The sequence below is a fragment of the Sander lucioperca genome, chromosome 8, assembly GCF_008315115.2.
Source record: "Sander lucioperca isolate FBNREF2018 chromosome 8, SLUC_FBN_1.2, whole genome shotgun sequence".
Taxonomy (NCBI): domain Eukaryota; kingdom Metazoa; phylum Chordata; class Actinopteri; order Perciformes; family Percidae; genus Sander; species Sander lucioperca.
The window spans coordinates 36091896-36112513 of record NC_050180.1 but is presented as its reverse complement, the minus strand read 5'-3'; the positions used below and the strand labels follow the sequence as shown (position 1 = coordinate 36112513).

The 20618-nt window shown below is 40.6% G+C and overlaps 1 protein-coding gene across 3 annotated transcripts in view; it reads left to right on the top strand.

Annotated features, from left to right (window-relative positions):
- The window catches only part of fgf14 (fibroblast growth factor 14), a 108635-nt gene that overhangs the window by 56001 nt on the left and 32016 nt on the right, over positions 1-20618 (top strand). For 2 of the 3 annotated variants that reach the window (XM_036003974.1, XM_036003975.1), the window contains exons 2-3: positions 17060-17170; positions 18293-18396. In XM_036003974.1, coding sequence (XP_035859867.1) covers positions 17060-17170; positions 18293-18396 — 215 coding nt within the window. Of the gene's footprint in view, positions 1-6727; positions 7919-17059; positions 17171-18292; positions 18397-20618 lie in introns of those variants that run through there. The other variant, XM_031285316.2, reaches the window with a different exon arrangement.

Here is a 20618-nt window from a genome sequence, read left to right as displayed (position 1 = left end):
GCATAGACTGACCAGTTTTATTAAAAGACCCTCTTTCCAGCAGTAAAATACTTTTTTAAGCAATATCTTTGAACAGTAAGTCAAATTTACTCCTTCCTTTGATGTGAAATGTCTATTGATATTGCTCATATTATTTAAAAAGAAAACATCAAACGTTTGCAGCTTTATGTTTTTTGTTAGTCTTTGTCTGTGTCTGAACTGTTTGGTTGCTTTTTGTGTTATTGCATTTCTTGTTGTTGATGCCATAGTTCTGAGATTAAATCTCAGAACTATGCTCAGGCCCTTTCTCTGCATCAGAAAAGTATAATTACTGTACAGACTTATACACTGCATTTACGGCACACACACTGTTTGCTTCAGAAACGAACACAAAAAACATGCAAACACTTATCGGCAAAGTCTTGAGGGGGCCAAATGCACTCACAACATAAAGAGATGAGGAAGAACCGTGTGTGTGTGTGTGTATGTGTGCTATTTTGAGAGAAGCATGTAGTTTTCACTTCTGGTATCAAATGTAGACAGAGATTCTGATGGACCTGTGGGCTTCTTACGCCTGCATTCACATCAGGTATCATCTGCAGCTTCACAGGGAGCCAGCTTAGACAAAAAGGCACTGACCACACCTAAAGGTCAGTGGCTACTCCATTTATGTATTTGTAGAGAGATTAAAAATGCCTTTCCTTAACAGACATATTGCCTTTAAATATGCATTCTTTTGAATTTAGCCTGTGTTTTATTATGCGTTTTCAAGCTTGTGTTGCGGACACATCAGAACTTATGTCTTTTACATTCAAAGTTGCATTCACTGACCTGATTGTTTTCCCCATCCCACATCTCTGAATTCATAAATGGAGCTTGGCCTGTCTCAACATCACCCTCATTACCATTATATTAAGCCTTCCAGCACCAAAATACACCCAGGTCCTTCACCTGCATCAGAAATGTATTAATATTAATGTGCTAACCTATACACTATGCATTTGCAAGTGGCTACACACATTTTGCTTATCCACACCCATGCACCAACACATTTGCTCTTAAACATAAAGACACACACACACACACACACACACACACACACACACACACACACACACACACACACACACACACACACACACACACACACACACACACACACACACACACACACACACACACACACACACACACAGAACACAGTGTCAGCCTTCAGCTCTGGAAGCAGGCCTTTCTAGCGGGGTTTGAACTAATTGGTATTCTCCCAAACTGCCCAGGGCTTCTCCAAGGAACCTCACTCTGCAGTGCTGCTGACAAGGTACATTCCATCACCGCTGAAGACTTAAAATAGGATCAAAGGATGGAGCTGTGTGTGTGTGTGTGTGTGTGTGTGTGTGTGTGTGTGTGTGTGTGTGTGTGTGTGTGTGTGAGAGAGATAGAGAGAGAAGAGAGGATGTGTGTGACCAGCATATTGACTCCTTAGTGAGTTGTGACAGTGTTATTTTGCCTCTGCAGCCCTCTCTTTATATTTGTCACTTTGCTCACATTAGTGTCCTTAAATACCCTCATTTTGCTTTATCATAAATTATGCACCATATAACTGGATTGTTGGCGATTTGAGCTATTTTTCGGTAGTTAGCCAATCACTACTGGTTAGGGGCCACAGGGCTGTGGTTAATCACTGGCACTTGTATCCAATTGTGCTTCCCTCTACTTCCTGGAATCAGGTGTCCTTTAAATGTGCAAAAGTCTGAGAAGATGGAGAAAAAAAGCCAGCCCAGCCACATAAATATTAGCAATTGACCTTTCTTTCCAAAGTTATACTTGCCAAGATGACTTAATTTTGTTGCTCCATTGGCCTTATCGCCATGGAAACTCAAAATTCAGTCATGAGACCCACAATTTAACACATAAGATTTGTTCACTTGCAGGGGTACAGGCCATACATGACAGTTGATTTTGTTTTACTGTTAGTGTAGTTCAGCAACATAAGTGTTAACTTAGTTGTTTAATTTGGGAGTAAGCTATTTGTGAGTATAGCACAGTTTGAAGCAACTGTGTTTCATTATTGTCTCTGTCGGAGGGCTCCACACCTCAGGTCCACTTTAATCTCATCCCTGGAGGGAGGGGGGGACACTCCATCACACTCACAACAGAGAGACACATTGTAATGTGGCTATACATATTCTCTGGTGGTGTATTTAGTACACCTAGCAGCGATTATGTGATGTACATACATGATTTTATGACACTCTGCATGAGATTATGAACCAGCGATTTAAAGGTCTGTAAGCAGAGACTTAATGTACCAGCTCCTACACTCGTTTGGAACTACTGTAACTCTCTCCAGGGTTGTTTTCTATCCTTTTCAAATATATTATTCATTGACAATGCAGCAGCGGTATAGTTGGCAATAAAGACTTAAGGTTTGCTTCTCAGTTGATCACTCCAGCAAGCTCATTCATCTATTAACCTGCATGTTATCAGAATGCTGCAGGACATAACCTGAGGAAACCCTCACCACTAATGGACAATAGTCACAAGGAAGGCCCCGGACCCGGGAATTGAATGCTATGAAATCATATTCATCATCATATTAATCAGTATTTATTATTTACTAAATAAGGAGTTCTTTGTAGACGACTACATACACTTGTTTATAGGATCCCCATTAGCTGCTGTATCCCAAAACCAAAACAACTATTTATATCATGGGAAATATCATATCTATACCATTTGATTGGTACCATATACCAATCTATACCAAACTTTGAATCCACTTTAAATAGTACAGTATAAAGAACTAACTTTTTGCCATTCTATTTTCCACTCAAAATTCAAAGGCAATGGGGGCTTCTCCAGTGCAGCAGACAGTTTCCCCTTTAAGTAGCTTTATGGTTGTTAAAATCATCTTATTCTACACAGGCTTGAAGTATTTCATATACACTACCATCTCTTCACTAAGCTATATGGTGTTTACATTGAATATGTATTGAATATAAAATATTCAAACCCAAGACTCCCATGTTTTCTTAATGGCTCCACCATTCCATCAAATGTAAATATTCTAGATCTATTATGCATCTTTTTAGACACATTCCACAATATTCATGTTATTCATGTTACTATATGGTGTTTTTGGAAAGTTTTGGATCTCAACTGGAAGGATCTCAACTATTAAAGTTTTGTGGCTTTGAACAATTTTTGGCTGCACAGTATGCATTTGTAATTACTGGCTCATTTACCAGACACATTGACTACATGGTTGCTTTTGTTTTGGATGTTACACTTATTTATTTATGTATTTTATTTAAATTTATAAAACATTATTGGAAATCACATTAAAAATCTTTTGTTTTATACATGTGCTCAATGAATAAATTTTACTTTACTTGACTAAAATAGTTCTCAGTGCTTGGCTAACACTATTACAGTAAAAGGACAAACTATTTTGTCAACAATTTTAGTACAGATGTTCTTGGTCCCCAGGGTATGATTATTATCACCCCCTCAACTCTCTGGCCATCGTCCACCTCCAGTGCTTCACCGTGCACTCTTAATTTGTGACTATTTAACAAGAGCTCTCCATTTTCATTCCCTCTTGCAAGCTCTTGATGTGCACTCGTCTGTCTTAGCTTTCTGATTAGCTAAAACTATTAGACTAATCAAAACAAATGAGACACATGCACTGCAGAACACTCACAGTTCATAAGCGGGCTCTCTAAGCTTTTATGGCTTTGCTAGATGGACTCATGATAGTTAATGATTAAACAGCTGAAGCATCGGGAAGAGGAGAAAAACAACGGAGAAAAGAAAATGACATAAATCCTAGCTAAGCCAAAAATATTACTCTTCTCAAATTCAATTAACTCACTGTCTTTGATAATGCACTGTAATTTCATTCTGGCAAGTTTAGCTTCTTTTATGTCACTGGGCCCGAGAAGTGCTAAGTCCCACTCACTGTTTTTCCTATCGGGATGGGTGATAAAAGAACATCGCCCTCAGGCAAAGTAATAGCAATAATCAAATGGGTTGTTTATCCTGGTTCCATTGGGTGACATTTGCTTTGCCTTGGCAGCAGGACATCTAACTAAAAGTAATGCAATTTCCTCAGAGGAGATTGGATTAAAATGTTCTGACCTGATGAGGCTGTGGCTTTGCAAGTCTGCATCAGATTCTGCCTTGCTGAATCTTTGGGTCTCCGTGTGTCATACAGGTCAACTGTGCATGGTATCATGGTGTCTGGTAGTCTGTGTCAAGAATGTATTGATAATAGTACAAGCTGCATGTACTGCACAGTAGCCTACTGCACGTGCCTTCTTTGCGACAGGCTAATTTCTTGCAAATTAGATCCTAAGGCAACATTTGGTCCTCTTTCATTTGTGGCTAGTCTCGGATGAAATGTCCAAATGTGTTAATCTAACTGCCTTTCTCTGTGACCCAACTTAACGAATGAAGGAAGGGTTTAAAGTGTTTGTGAACAAATCATTGTGAACAGCTTGGGGCAGACTGTCAGTTCACCCTAACCATGTTAGGTTCTCTAGGTGGGGCAGTATAAATAGAGCATTAGAAGTCACAGGAAAAGGTCTTGGGTTAGAGGGCTTTGGAATGGGACTGCCATGGACTCTCATTCACTCATATGTAGGAGGAAAAAAAATGTAGGTATGTGCGTCCTCGTTTTGCTTCATGAATGAATATTTCACAGAGTTTTTGATGTGCTTTTTGACAACATGCATTGTATTCTTATTGATATGGAAACATTTTTGCAGTATAAATGGATTATTTTGCTCCTCCAGTGTGTGCTGTGTGGTAAGGCTTTTGCATGTGCATGTCTATGCTACTGTATGGGTAGAAAGCTTGTGTGACCATCCATGCATTCAACCTCTTGCTGTGTGACTGAAAAAGGTAAAAGCCACAGAGCCTCTCCTCTCCAGTATTATCCCAAACCTGGATCTGGCCCAGTGAATTGTTTTTATGTGCCAAATGTATAGAATTCATGGGTATACTTGTATTACTCAAGCACACCGATGCCAATGTATGCCTCGGTTGAAAACATATAATATGAGAAAATAATATTGCATACAGTATGGTTTCAAATCTGTTTCTTTGATACAAATTCATTTTGTAGCACATCACATTAGGTCTCTTTTTCCATTTGTCTCATTTTTTAAGATTCTTTCAAACCACAATTTAAGAAAGAAAAAAAACTAACTAGTTGGTCAAATTATGTTGGGCAGAATCTAATATTATCATCATTACCTAGTACATACAATTAAATCAATGTACAAATACAGTCTAATATTATCCTGCTGTTCAATTTTTGCTAAACCTTCCGGATAACATTCCATAATCCCTTTTTTTCTTTCGAGCTGCGATTTTATATTTAATGCAATCCAAGTACCCCACCTCTGTATGATTACAACTGGAGGAAAGTGATTATCCATGTGAGCGAAATAGGAACCCTCATCAATTCAGAAGCGGTGCTGTGACAGTGCTGTTCTGCAGGTTGCTGTGGGTGAGGGACCATTGTTGAGCTGACAGTGTCCGCTGCTGGTTGGATCGTTAACTGCAGTGTCTCTTGCAGCACCGCGGGGCTGGAGGCTTCTGAACAGACACGGGACATAAACTCGTGTGTCTGTCTAAAGCCAGAGCTCGAGTGAGGAGTGGAGTAAGGGGGAGTAAAGGCACATCCTAAGCATGGTTTTAAATGAGCAGGATCATAAATACCCCTTAATGTAAATTTGATAACGCATCTATAGGATAGTATAGGCCTATGTATTTTAATTCTACAGACAACGCTATCATTTCACCGTTCTTCTGTTTTTAAACCACATCTACTCTCTTACACTTTTTTATGTAATAGAAATTAATGAACAGCCTTATATAGTTGTATAGTTGTCTGCCAGCTCCACCCATTCTATATTCTTACGTCCGTACAGCTGGATATCAACAGGTGCGTCTGGCGTGCGGAGACTGTACGCACACCAGGGCAATGGAATTCAACGCTGCAGTCCCCTATGAGCCCAAATTTTTAATTACAGCCACCAACAGCAGATGGCTCTCTTGAGTTTTAATTCCTGTGTCTGTGATTGAGACTTAGATGATATTAACCCCAAAAGAAGAAAAAGGATCAACTATTTTGTCTTTTACAGGCTTTTATTGTGTTGAACCGACATGACTTCATCATCGTAATCGAGAAATAATGTGGAGTGGAGCTTACATCGGCTTGTGGTTCACATCATGCAGTCTCTTCTGGTCGTTTAAGTAAAGATAATAATGTCCAACTGAAGGAAACGTTTCCCTCCATTATTGTGTGGTGCTGAAATTAGCGACGCTGTCCGTGGGACTGAAACCACATAGAGCAAATGAAGCGCGCCTTAGGTGCTTAAACAATATGAATGTGCTTATTTACTACACGTGCAGCAATTAGTATCCCCCTTATGAGGTAGAACATTAAGTTATTTTATTTGACTTGTATTTTTATTGATTTAAACTATGCAGATGTGACTGGAAAATGTAGGTGCAATCCACATTTACAAATGCCACACTAGTCTATTGTATTATCATTTCTGTAGGGAATTCCAGTTATTTAACTAAATGTGTTTCATATAGCAGCGAATCTTACCATCTAACGTCAGCATCAAGACCCGGCTGCTCATTCCCCTCCAAGCAGGGGCTTGGTGGTCGAGAGGGAGGGAGTGGGGGAGGGCATCTTCTTCACTCAGGCTTGTACTAACGAGTGGTTAGGACTTGTTGATGGGAAGGATTTGTTAATCTGGGGTATAGAGACTGAATCGAGTGACCATGGCTTCCTATCGTTTTTTTTCTTTGAGCGTGGGGAAATAAATTGTGCTGTATGTCAGTGGCGTTACTTTCCTTATTCCATTTACGCACTGATCGTGATACATGTATCTCCTGCGCCGTGGGCTCTATAGGAACATCCACTGGGTCGAACTGTCTGCTGATCGCCGGGGGGTATAAGTTTATATATTTGTATGCAGCTTGTCACACAATGCAGACGTCATCTCCACAGGATTTCGATCAGCTTTTGGTGATCTTCTTTTCTCTCTGGCTCCGATATCGCGGATTGCTTCTTGCAAACTTGGAGTTCGTTTCGCGCGGTGCTGCTGTGCCTTCACTCGAGTGGTGATCTTCATAGGAGCCGCCTGTATTTGCTTGATTGCTGGCGGCGCACATGCACTGGCGTCCCCACAGCTACCCAACACAGCGACTTCTGATAGAGCAACCTCGTCTGGAAGGGAAAAGAGAAAACAGAGGGCGAAAAGAGGAAAGAGTGGGTGATGTGCTGTGAGAACGCTGCAACCGGTATTGGACATTTTAAGTAGACGATGCTACTGAACATGTCACAGACAATGAACAAAAACATCACTTTGCAGGTATGAATGATCCTCTGAAATCTCGGTCCGCGTGAGTTTGGCATAAAGACTATGGTTATTGATGCATGTATGGAATTACGCATGAACTGATCTCATTTTTTCCATCATGTCCAATCATTTTTCGAGTGATGATGACATCTGTTTTAATATCGCAATTAGCATGTAGTATTTGGACTAAAAAAGAAAACCAGCTCTTAAAAAAATATATTTGACATTTCACATCACGGAACGGACCACTTAGCCGCCACTATGGGACTGTGACCCGGGCTGCGAGCTCTGAGAGGCGGCTGTTTGTGTAGTCTGTGCTCCGTGTGCAGACTGGACCTGAGCAGTTGTGACATTTTGAGCCATGGCTGCTGCTATCGCAAGTGGGCTGATCAGACAGAAGAGACAGGCACGGGAGCAGCATTTAGATCGGCCCTCGACCAACCGACGGAGGAAGAGCCCCAACAAGAACAAGGGGCTCTGCAATGGGAACCTGGTCGACATCTTCTCTAAAGTGCGCATCTTCGGCCTCAGGAAGCGGAGACTACGGAGACAAGGTCTGGGAACTTAAGTGTGCAATGTGCCTGCTGTGGTGGCGCAGAGCGTTGTGCAACAGTGTTTAAACATGTGCATACATTCAACCACTGGTTGAAAGCTCTAATTTGGCCACCGAACAATCATAATTACACCAGATCCTATGGGGTTAAAGTACACAAGGTGATAATGAAATTACTGATAATCATGTATTACTGATTACATAAACTTGCCAAATTGCATCGCCGTGCGTAAAAAGTTAAATTGAGGGAGATAGAGAGCAGTCTGTTTTGTATATTGGGCCAGTTGGTTGAAAACAACAAACCTGCCTCTGATTTACATGCAATCCCAGGTAGCTGACAGGCTCCTGACGAGTTGTACCAAATGGTTTAGACAGGTTTACCGAACTGTCACCTCGGCGATTCTGAAAAGGGCCTGATCGTTATGAAGCACTACACGATTCGCCGAACTGCTTAGTACATTAAGCACATCACAAACGCCAGAAATGAAACTCATTTATATGCAAGCAAAAAGGTCAATATCTCCGGCGGAATGGAGGTTACGCCTTTCAAACACAATCTTTTCTCGCATAATTTTACGAATCCCTGTGCCAATGGTCTATTATTGCTCCAGCTGATATTCGGTCCACTTATGAAAATGTCATATGCATTTTTGCTCAAATGTGGCAACCTGGGATTTAAGAGCACCGTCAATAATAAGTTCACTGCTGTAATTAGTGCCGACTGAGAGGATACTTTTTCTTACAAAAATGAATTAGGATAATTCATTTAGGAAATTAAATTACTGCAATTACTTCTCCTCGTTAGTGAATGACGGAAGGCGGCTGCATGTTCCTCTTGGAATCTACAGGTATCAAACCTGTTCCCCCAAACCTACTATAACTCCAGCTGATTAAACACAATTTTGCACAATTTAATGGCAAAGTGGCATTTCAAACAGCATTTTCTCGGTAACAACGCATCTAGAAGCAGTGTTTGGTCTTTCAACTTGATTGCTGAGCATTTCTCATCCCCTTTCTATGTTCATATTGGAATTGAGCAATACTATGAGTGATAATGTCCCCTTTACTAACCTTTAGTGATTACACGGATTAAAATGGCTTTGATATATTTGGATCTATATAGTAGCACATCTGGACATGGGTCATGTTGCATCAGAATGGCAGGTTCTAATCGGCTATCCTCCAGACTGCTGCTTCTGCCTTCTGTGTGCGGTGGCTGTCCCAATGTTTGCGTGTCTAATTGTCTGCCCTCCTCTGTCACATTGGAATTGGTCTATGGGGTGTCTATTTTTTTCATTTGAACATCAGTAGCGTCCAGCAGCCTCCCACACCAGACATGTGGACAGGCAGTCATTTGCTGGGGGAATTGTTATTATGGCTGGCCACTGCAATAGAAAAAAAAAAACATAAAAGGCTCTGCAAGCTGGCTTTTGTGGTTTAGGGTATATTTTAGCATTTCATGGATGTGAACAGTTGGGATCTGGCCCAAATAAATCTGTGAGTCAGATATGTGGATGGCAAGTCTACCTGCACTTTCACCATGAAATGACTTTACAGCATCACACCTGCAACAGCCATTTTATAGAGCAATTTAGGGCCTCCCTCAGCCCCAGAATAGTGATGATAATCCACAGTAAAGTGTTTGCGAACTGTGTTGTGAGGGCTTCAAAAAGCACAACCCGGGTTCCTGCAAGATGAGAAACACTCCCACTAAAATCAAAATAAAATGAAGGGGAAAGCCGTTTTAAAATAGTTTTGTTCTAATTTTTGAAGCTCAAATCAGAACACAGGGGCAACCACTCTGTTTTCTCCTGGTTTAAGTTTGTGTTATTAGTTTAGAGGTCTAATGGGAATATACTCCATTAATTTCACTCTCAAATGAGAATTAGGAAAATCTTTAGCAAGTTATATCAGGCTTTGCTGTCAGGGGGCTGTTTTGAAAACACTGCACATACCACTGTTTCTCTCCTCTCCCCTCCACACCTTTCCTTCACACTTTTCTTTCCTCTCTTCTCTCTTATTCACCGTATTATCACAAGAGCACGCAGCTTAGGAAGACTAATGGCTTTTTTGGTGTGCTTAATTAAATATTGGCCCCTGGAAGGACTTTTGTTTTTGTGAGTAAAAGTCGAATGCGCCACCAATCATATGTGTCAATCACAGGCAGACATGCACGGTTGTCCTCATTGCCTAGGCGAGAAAGACTTTGGGCTTCCTTTTGACAGCTGCAGAGAACAGAGCAGCTTTCTAACCATCAAGACTGTGATTATATATTGAAGTCACATTCAGATTCCTGCTGAGATCTGTCAGGATGAGGGGTGGAGGTGTCTGGATATGTATTCTAACACCAATATTCCATTTGGTTTTGAGTATTGTTCTTGTGAGACACTACATTAGCTATTGTTATGGGGTTTATTGATTGGCAATGATATAAATTGTCTTTTTGAGCCAGAGGGTTCGTCAAATTCAAAGAAAATGTATTAAAACTATCAAAAATCAATAGTAATTGTCCTCATCTTTTAAACGGTATTATTATGCTATTCTAAAAAAAAAAAAACGAAGTACCCATAGACCTAGATAAACGGCACAACTTTTTTAAAAGATGAAGCATTGTCTGCCTTGTTCATTAGATTGCACTGATGTGGTTTCCTGTCCTCATCCAACACTTGAGGGAATATGCTGGGAACACTTTGCGTTTTCTCTGTCATATAAGCTTTCATTTTAAATCACCCATGCATTTTGATAGCAGATGCAGAGCCAGTGATCACACAATTTTTTTAAGAGATTAGATATGAGTTGTAAATCCTATTACACTCAAACCCAGTAAGTGAGCTGTGGGCACATCCAGCTGTGGCTCGCCCATAATCTCAATGCTCTGGCTCTAATTATCTCACTAGATTAGATCCATAGATCATTAGATCATGTTGCATAGATCAGACCATTAGATTAGTTTACATGATCTAGAAACCCATTTGAGATGAATGCCTTCCTGTGCCGTGGACTGTTTATTCAAAAGTATCTTGGCGGCACACAGCAGTGCGTCATCAGTCAGGTTTCAGAGCTGTCTGTATCAGATGAGTTATTGTTGAGATGTCAGAGAAGTTGTGGATATAAGGAGGAATGGGAAAAGCGTGGTAGCTTTCCTTTGCTTGATCTTTCCATAACAACAGAAGCAAAATTAAGGTTTTTTTCCTTTGCAGGCAGGAAAGCCCTTCTCCTATTCCAGAAACATCCAAAGTGTCAGTCTACAACTACAGCTGTGCCCATGTGTGTGTGTGTGTGTGTGTGTGTGTGTGTGTGTGTGTCCTTATACTCTGTGCTGTGCTTGCTTTGCACTGAGCCAAACTTGTGTCTGTGCACACACACAGATAGAGGAATGACACAACAGAAAATAAAATAGGAAAGGAGCTGCAGGAAAGCCACTTTTTAAAAGAAAAGGAAAAAAAATCACATTTTCTTTGAGAGTTCAATTTATACATGTATGCAGAGAGGATTTCTACTGCAGAACTACCCAATTTGAGATCTTATGTTTCTGATGCTTGTTGTTTTCAAGGAAACCCCCTGCTGCTGCCAAACCACCACTCTGTTTCCCTAGAAACAAAGAAATGGCATCTAGAATCATACAGTGCTTCTGTTGTAAAAACTAATACCAGTGCAACTGGGAAAGTCCAACTGCGGTAGAGGCTGGATACTCCATAGGTGATAAGCAGCGCTATTGTTTCACCATTCTGGTCTGTTATAGAGGGAGAACACAGACGGATGAGGAGAAAGAAACGGAAAGAAAAAGAGACAAAAAGATGATGAGTAACAGAAGAAAGAAGGCAAATGAGTCAAAGACCTTCTCGACTTAGGGAGCTCTAGAGACAATTTCAAAGCGGTCCCTTTTAAGAGTGCATACACCATACCAAGTGTGTCTGAGCAAACTAAAAATGCTGTGTCATTCTAAAAACACTTTTCTTCATAGCTTTGCATACAACATCTCTATCCTCCCACCCTCATATTCCCTTTGTGATAGTTGTCATTCTGATTTTATAAACCATGCAAAAAAATAAGAGCGTATCTGTGTGCTGTAAATAATGCGGGATATTCCATGAATCTTGGTTTCCAAGAAAATAAATTACCTCAAATCCATCAGAAACATTTTATAAAATGAGCAAGTTTGACCTTCAACATGAGTTTTGTAAGGATTACGAAACCCATTATGTCATTCTAATTCACTAGCATGCATTAGCACTAGCATGTCTGATCTGATATTGTCAGTCATAAAGAAAGTGCTGGGTTTGTGAAGACATGATTCAATGCAGGACATATTAGGCTCGCTCGAGATGAACTGCGCCTCGCCTGTAAAGTGGACGAGAGCAGGCGGCAGCAGCTGGGGGTGGTGACAAAAATCCACTCTCAAGTCGGACAGTTTCCAGCCGATTCCAGCAGCCTTCAGGCTGAACAGGAAGTGACAGAAACACTGTGGTCCGATTCCGATTTAATAAAATGTTATCAAACCCATATATCAGCTCCTACATAGTCTCAGTTGTTTTAATTATGACAGAGTAGCTCTCAAAATGCTCTACATGCAATCTGTTTTAATTAACAACACACTGTAGATGATCCGTAATCAGAACGGATTTAGTTTCTCTCTTAGTTTCTTCTAAACGTAACTGTCAGCCACACAACATGTGTTCTGTACAGAATAAGCCTTTAAATCAGACAAATAGCAGTTAAAACCCCTCCAATTCAAAATCAATAAAAAGTCTATATAAAACGTCATCATGTTGAGTCGATTCTGAACCAATCAGCTGTTAGATCAGCTGAGAGGCCGGCGTTTCCCAGCATGCTCTGGGTCTGCCTGGGTCTTGCAGTCTGTGAAAAGCAACTGCGCTGCCTGTGTCTCAGAACTGCGGCCGCCTTGATCTCGTGAGGTTATCGTTGCCCACGTGTGCATGACATCAGAGCAAGTCGGGATCAAGTCGGACACAAATCTAACCGGCATGCACTGGGTGGCGATCGCTGGTGATTGATTCTGCGCAGACCTGGCTCATCTCGAACGAGCCTAATCATTCATGCACCCCTCATTTTCAACAACTATATACTGTATTACTGAAACTTACTTCACACATCCTTCCATTGCGTTATGTCTTTTAATGTTTTTTTATTCCATTTGATAAATTAGCTAGACTGTTAAAGATTTCAGCTCACTCTTGCTGCAGCTCAAAAACACTGAAGCTCGAAACTGGAGGGGAAATCTGTGTGTGTGTGTGTGTGTGTGTGTGTGTGTGTGTGTGTGTGTGTGTGTGTGTGCGTGCGTGATATACTGGCGGGCTCGCCCTAGGGAACACAGCCAACATCACATGATTTATAGCATGATGTTGGAGCCAAGTTCACCTCCACACACAGACATACACAAACAAGGAGTATTCACACAGCCAGGAACCAGTTATGCCAGTTTTAATTATTACAGATTGCCCCACATTGATCTGTCTTTAAAATCAATCTCACTGTCACACATTGTATAAATGCTGCTGATCAAAGTCATTAACCGATCGCAGGTTGGCAAACTTTGTTTGTCTGCACAAAAGTATTTGTATTCGTGAAGTGATTAAAAATCCATGTAAAAATGTGCAAAGCATTGTATGTGTGCATGAGTGTGTTTTTGTCTATGTGGCCGTGTTTTCCTGCTATACTGTGTGAAAACTCACCCATCTCCCTCATCAGAAGATTATAGGGAATATGTGTGTGGTCTTGAGGTTGTATACTGTATGGTATCTAAGCGCATAAGCATAATTAATCAATTAATTTATCCCTTTACATCGTTATGATATCCCACTGCCATTTGCAGTGGCTGAAAGAGGGAGAAATATTGAAAAGAGAGAGGTTGAGTGATACAATTAACACAGAAATGTTATACTCTGATAGGTTCTCAGTTGCTTTAACCATCTCTTCGATGCAACACAGATTAAGTAGTCTATATTGATGACGTTTCATTCACCGAATTGTTCTGTTGCCATCGGAGATTCCGCCGGATGTCCGTTACCTTACACTTTCGTTTGATTTATGAGGACTATGGTTAACTGCTCCTCAGATCTCTGCCGGGTAAATCCAGACAGCTAGCTAGACTATCTGTCCAATCTGAGTTTTCTGTTGCACGACTAAAACAACTTTTGAATGTACATGTGTTCCACCAAAACAAGTTCCTTCCCGAGGCTATTTTGCAGAGGCACCATTGCTCCGTCCAGTGCTTAGCGCCGCCCCAGACAATTGTGATTGGTTTAAAGAAATGCCAATAAACCAGAGCATGTTTTTCTCCCATCCCAGAATGCTGTGTGGACTAGCCAGACCTTCCCCCACAGCACTGTGGAGATAGGTTTGGCAATGCGGGACTACATATTAAGTGTCTGGTATACGAAGTACAGAAGTGCTGAGACATTGTAGCCTCGTTAGACCGTCCTGATCTCGCGAGCTCCAGTTTTCCACTCGCGGATCAGTCTGGCATCTTGAGACAGAGAAAATTTGGAGCCGTTCGCCAAACGACCGACCAATCAGCGTTGTTTGTGAGGCAGGTTTAGGTGTGACGCAACAAGAAGCGACTGTTCAGTCTAAACAACATGGCGGCTTCCACGGATGAGATGAGCGTAGCTATCGCGCAAGTTTTATCCGAATTAGAAAGTATTCCTTCATTGAAAGAAGAGCAAAAAACGGCGCTGGAGGCTTTTCTCGGAGGAAAAGATGTTTTTGGTCTTCTCCCGACTGGTTTTGGCAAGAGTTTGATATATCGTTGATCTGATTGGTTGATTTGGCCCATCTATCACCAACATAGGTGGTGATAGACAGATGGTTTATCCAATCAGCTAACCAGTATTTTCGCCCCTTCCCAAAAGTTCTCCAACAGAAAGTTCCCAAATGGATATGCCGAGCAAATGTGAAGCAATCCATCTGGCGGAGTCAGGTTAGAGACATTGAGCAGATTAGTCAATTAGACTAGAAAATTAAGATGAAATTAAGAAATATTGCACAGTTTAAACACATGGATTTTTCCAAAGACATCCCAATGTGCACCCATATGTACGTTAGGTTTTTTGAAATGTATCTCTTTTAGTTTTCTATTTCTTTAGTTTTTACATTTTTGCCTTATTTTTCTCAGTGTTATTACAAATCCACAAAATGCCAACTAATTTGCAACATGACAGTCAATCAGTAGTTTTTAAAGTCATTCATCAACCACATATTTGTTGGTTCAAACACCTCTAATGTGCAACAACCAAAACAAACAAAACAATTTGAAGGTGTTGCATGGGCTCAGAAAACTTGGATGGGATTGTTTCTTCTGTTTAGTATTTTCAGACTAACTGTGGAAGCCCATTTCTGCCATTAAAGAAAAAAGTATAAATGAAAAGTTAGTTATGATTAAAAAGACTATTTGTATGGTAAGACAAAGTTATGAAATATAAAGTTAAAATTTTGACTTACAAAGTCAAAATTATGAAAAAAATATTAGTTGGAAAATCTGACATGCTACTGTACTGTATGTTCATTTATACTTTTTATCTCATAATTTTGCCTTAGAGTGACTATAACTTTTCATCTACTTTCTTAATTTTACTGGAGGAAATGGGTCTCTCTCTAAATTAATAAATTTTTCAGAAACAAAACATATTTATAGCTTAATTGTAACAAAAATATTCATTAGCTGCAATACATTGCAATACAAGACAATACAATACAAGAATGCCAATTGTATCCTGTTCACAGACAAAATAATCTCTATGTGTGTTACTCGAGGAAAACACCTACAGTATAAGTCCATCAGATATTAAATGCACAAAACAGAGAAATCATGATGGCCTCACACTGACATCTTTCTCTTGATGAAGAGTTGACTGCAGTAGTATTAATAGTAAACCCGAGAGATATTGTCACCATCCTGTCAGCCTGCTCAATGCGTAGCGGAGGTATTCTGACAGTCACATTCTGCTTTAGCCACCTTTTCATAGTTCTGGTGAGGCAGCACAGCAGAAGCAGCACCGTTGAATGTCGTTATGTATTGTTCGGATATACCAGCAAAGAGGCATTTTCTCCCCTTTTCAAGCAGCCGGGAAAGGTCTCAGAGCCACCTAATGCCATCACCCAGCAGAGCCATTTTCAATAGAGACTGCCTTGAGCTGTACACTGACAGAAAAAAGCCTTTCTCTGCCCTCAGCAAGACCTCTTGAGTTTTCCTCCGTGGCCATGCTCTCTCTCTTCTTTCTCAGTTTCTCTTCTTTCTCAGTTTCTAACCCCCCCCCCCCCCCACACACACACACACACACACACACACATTTCTTGCAAGGAGCACGGTTTAGGCTCAGGTGAAGTTAATGGTTCACCTCCCCAGGGCTTTCCTAGAATGAAATCTGGTGCGATGGCTGTCTCTACAATAAGAATAATGTTGATGGTAGATGACCCCAGTCGTTGTCCATGCACACACCCAAACACACACACACACACACACACACACACACACACACACACACACACATGACATACACACATGTCTAGATGAAGAAATATTGTCGTGCAGCTTGAGCACAAGCAATCCTTTTCCAGAGACATCACAATGTGCAGCCACTTTTTACATTTTCACTTTCACTTTTTTCTTTGTGTTATAACAAACCCACAAAATGGCAACTAAATTGCATTGCATTGCACATAACTGGTTGAGCTGCAGTGGTGCTGGGCAATTTAACGTGAGCTATTTAGTGAGATATTTGTACATATGTGGCTAATTCCCCTGTTGGGTCAGCTGGAAGGGACACAGGAAGAGCACAGATGCTTTCAGATCCTAGACACCATGGACCCAGAGAGGGTGCTGTTGGGTTCATTATTGGAGTCAGGCGGATTAATTCTGCTGCCTATAATTGGATGGCCTATCTCTGAGCAGGGCAGGGTTTATGTGCTCAGAATTTGCCTATAACATACACAGGAGTCACAAAGTACTGTGAAATAGTTCTGCACAGTGTTTCATGGCATGTTGCTGTTAAAACCCACCAGAAAACAATAATTTCTTGAAGCTGATTTGGTTGGCTGTAGCAGTCCCTGTAACAAGCGTTTTATCTTTTTGCTGATTGCTAATGTTTTCTCTGTGTTCTTTCTCCCTCTTTCTCTCCTGCAGATCCCCAGCTTAAGGGTATAGTGACCAGGTTATATTGCAGGCAGGGATACTACTTGCAAATGAACCCAGATGGCTCTCTTGATGGGACCAAGGATGACAGCAGTAATTCCTGTGAGTACCTTGACAGTGACTGTTGGCCTTCTCCATCAAATTATCAAGTTACTGGGACTGGTAATAGGTTCCTTGAGCACAAATGTTTTTTTCTTTCAGGAATTGCCTTACTCACTTCCTGTTCTAGATGTATCCCTCAGGTGCAGGAAATAAACCAGAGACCGTTCAGTCACGCTTTGTTAACTTTTAGGCCAATACCTTACCTTATTTTTCAGCCTTGGGGGCAAAAATGTCTTCTTAAATGCCAGCTATAATATCACACAGATTTACCCTCCTCTCTGAGAGGAAAAGTGGACCAGGAAACAGTAGGCTTAACAGGGAGAAAAGGGTATTATTAGCTTGTTCTGGCACTGCTCCTCTAGCGCTCCAGGCTAGGTGGTTAATTTGATTCCAGTGCTTGGTGCTAACGTTAGCCTGACACTCTACATTGTGTCACCTACTGCTGTCAGCATGAGATGTGGCACACGTCACATCTGATAGGCTGAATAGACAACAGAGGGCAATTGTGCACAAGAGATGCATCATATTATTAAATCTATAAGATTGAATCAAGCATTGGCCCTGAGTGCTCCACATTTAATTTTACGTTTTTGACCAATGGTTGTACTATCTGCCTTTTCCGAACCTCTAAACCTGCCAATACCAATTACTTACAGGGTCAGCAGAGGTCATTATGTACATTTTAAGTCTTCAATATACACACAATTATGTCACAGCCAGGCCCGTCCTGTTTTTTCTCACCTGTACAAACATTATTTATTAACCTACCAGGCCCAGGGAGTCTGCTACAACAACAAAAGGCCTATTAGATCTGCCACGCACCAGTGGTGGCCCCAATTACAGCTACTTCTCAGGTAGATCTGCGTGGCCGCGGCTATGCTAGGCTAGTCACGTTCACCAGCCATGCTGCAATTCATCTTCAGAGATTACCTAAATGCAGCAGCTAGCAATTGTATTATCTATGCTTTGTGATGCATTAATGATCGGCAGCTTGCATTTGGATGATGAATTACACAATAATGTTTCAGTGGGTTCTATAAATGGTGAGGTCTGTCCATGGTAATGATATCTGGTGATATTTTTATGTACGTGTGTGTTTGCCTGTTCACGTGTGTTTTTCAGCTTTGTTCAACCTTATTCCTGTGGGCCTCAGAGTTGTCGCAATTCAGTCCGTGAAGACAGGGTTATACATCGCCATGAACGGGGAGGGCCATCTGTACACATCAGTAAGCAGGCTATTCTATTCTATTGTCAAAAATTTTGAGCATGTCTTGAAAATGTACTTGATTATGTTTAAACATAAGGGCATACAAAAACCTGCATTACACACAAGTTAAATGCATTATGCTGAATATGTGTTCTGATTTCAGTCATGTTTGTATCTGCACTATGTGTGTTTTACATATAAAAAAATAGGCATTCAAATATACAGTATATGTGTGTCTATCTAGGTAAATTCATCAATTTTCACAGAAAGCAAGACACATATTCCCAATAAGGGGCCCTGAATATGTCTCAGATATTTACCACATTTACAACAGGATAATGGCATTTCACTGAAGGTTAGGAATCCCTTTAAGCAGACATTCATGCATGCAGTTTTGTATTAATCAGGTTGAATGCCCCTAGAGTTTTCATTCCATATGAAAAAAAACATTTATATTAGGTGACATGTATTTCGCTCTCTCACATGGGATCTGCTGTCGTGCTATTGCACAGTATATTACACAGTTAAATCTTTTGGTGTGTTAGTGTATAAGAATTAGTTAAATATATGCTATTGGCAGAGAGATTATGTGACAAATATGTTTAGCATGATGTAAATTATACCTTAAAGTATCTTAAATGCAGATCTTTTTTTGACCAGAGTGAGGACAACTGAGCAGCCATTCTTTTTCACTTTGTTGTCACCCACTGTTATTGACTAACCAGGTTTCTGCGGGCTGGACAGCCAAGGGGGTGATAAGACCACAGATCGTGCTTCTAGTCTCACTCCTCCACTCTGTCCTCTCTCAGTCATTCAAATCAATCAGCAGGAAGAACATTGGGAGTGCTGCTCCTCTCCCAGACAGGAGTATCCATCAGAATCAGTGTCTCTTGTCCTCCTGTTCCTAATCCTCAGAGTGCAGAGAAGGGATTGCCATTTTATTCTTCATTTATTACCTTGGAGGTTTAGAGGTGCTACTTCTCTTACAGTACAATGCACTGGTATTCCAGTGGAATTCTCTAATACTTAATCACTGCTTGACTTAAGCCAGGAAATACAATTCATCAAGGATTGACCTAGAATCCTATGGATCTTGTTAAGGAATGGCACAGTAAGGATTATAATTTAATATATTCTATGGGTGCACTATACTGCATACCACACAATAAGGTGTCATTTGCATGATTTGTTGACTGCACACAATCTTTTTTTCCCTTGTAGACACACACTCAAACACGTTTGACCGAGCAGCATATCTGGAAATGTAAAGCTTCAAAATATTATATATATATATTAAATATTATACCTAACTTGAATAGATGTAATCACTTTAAGCAATATGTTGTTTTATTATTTAACTTACTTATGACAATAAAAGGCAAAAAGACAATATTCAGAGAAACACTAAAATTTACAAAACTGCAAATAAAGCATGAGGATACATTTGAGAAAGAATTTAAAAAGAGTTTTAGATCAAATCTAAAACGATATATAGATATATAGATAATGGTTCAGTGGTTCCTCTACAGAATTATTGCAGATAAATAAATAGTTACAGCTGTATAAGTCATACATCTGTCTATACAAAATTCCAAGTATGGTACACATACATAATATAGAGGGCAGACACAATAAAGGACCATTAGCCAAATATAATTAACTCCCTATTTGAAAAACTAGCATACGGCTAGGTTAAATCATGTCACATGCCTATTAGCAATATTCGGCCCCCTCTACATACTGTTGACCTTTCATATCTCTGTTGGTTAGTTTCAACTTGTAATGACTGTTCCTCTTCGTCCAAACAGATTGTCTGTGTTTAGCATATGATTTTCTAGTTTGCCATGCTTCTCCACTTGTCACATTCAATAATTGTGAAGGGTTTTTAATGCCTGGAAGTTGATCACCGATGGTTTTGCGTCTCTGTAGTAAGTTGACAATTGTTGCCATGAAAGCTCACATTCAAGTGTTGATTGCCAGCAGGGCATGAAGTTAACTTTTTTGACCACCAGCCACTGTGGCAGGTGGATTTTTAAATCCACCTGCCACAGGGACTTTTTACCAGCCACTTTTTTTGTGTCATAAAGATGAAAAACAGGAATTGCTGTGTCTCTATGATCCTATCCTGTCCTATTGATGGTAGCCTATTCGCGGACATCGCTCTGTGATCACGTGCTGTAGTATGGGGGCCCGCCTTGATAATCCTGCATAGGGGCCCGGTGTTGGCTCGTTACGCCACTG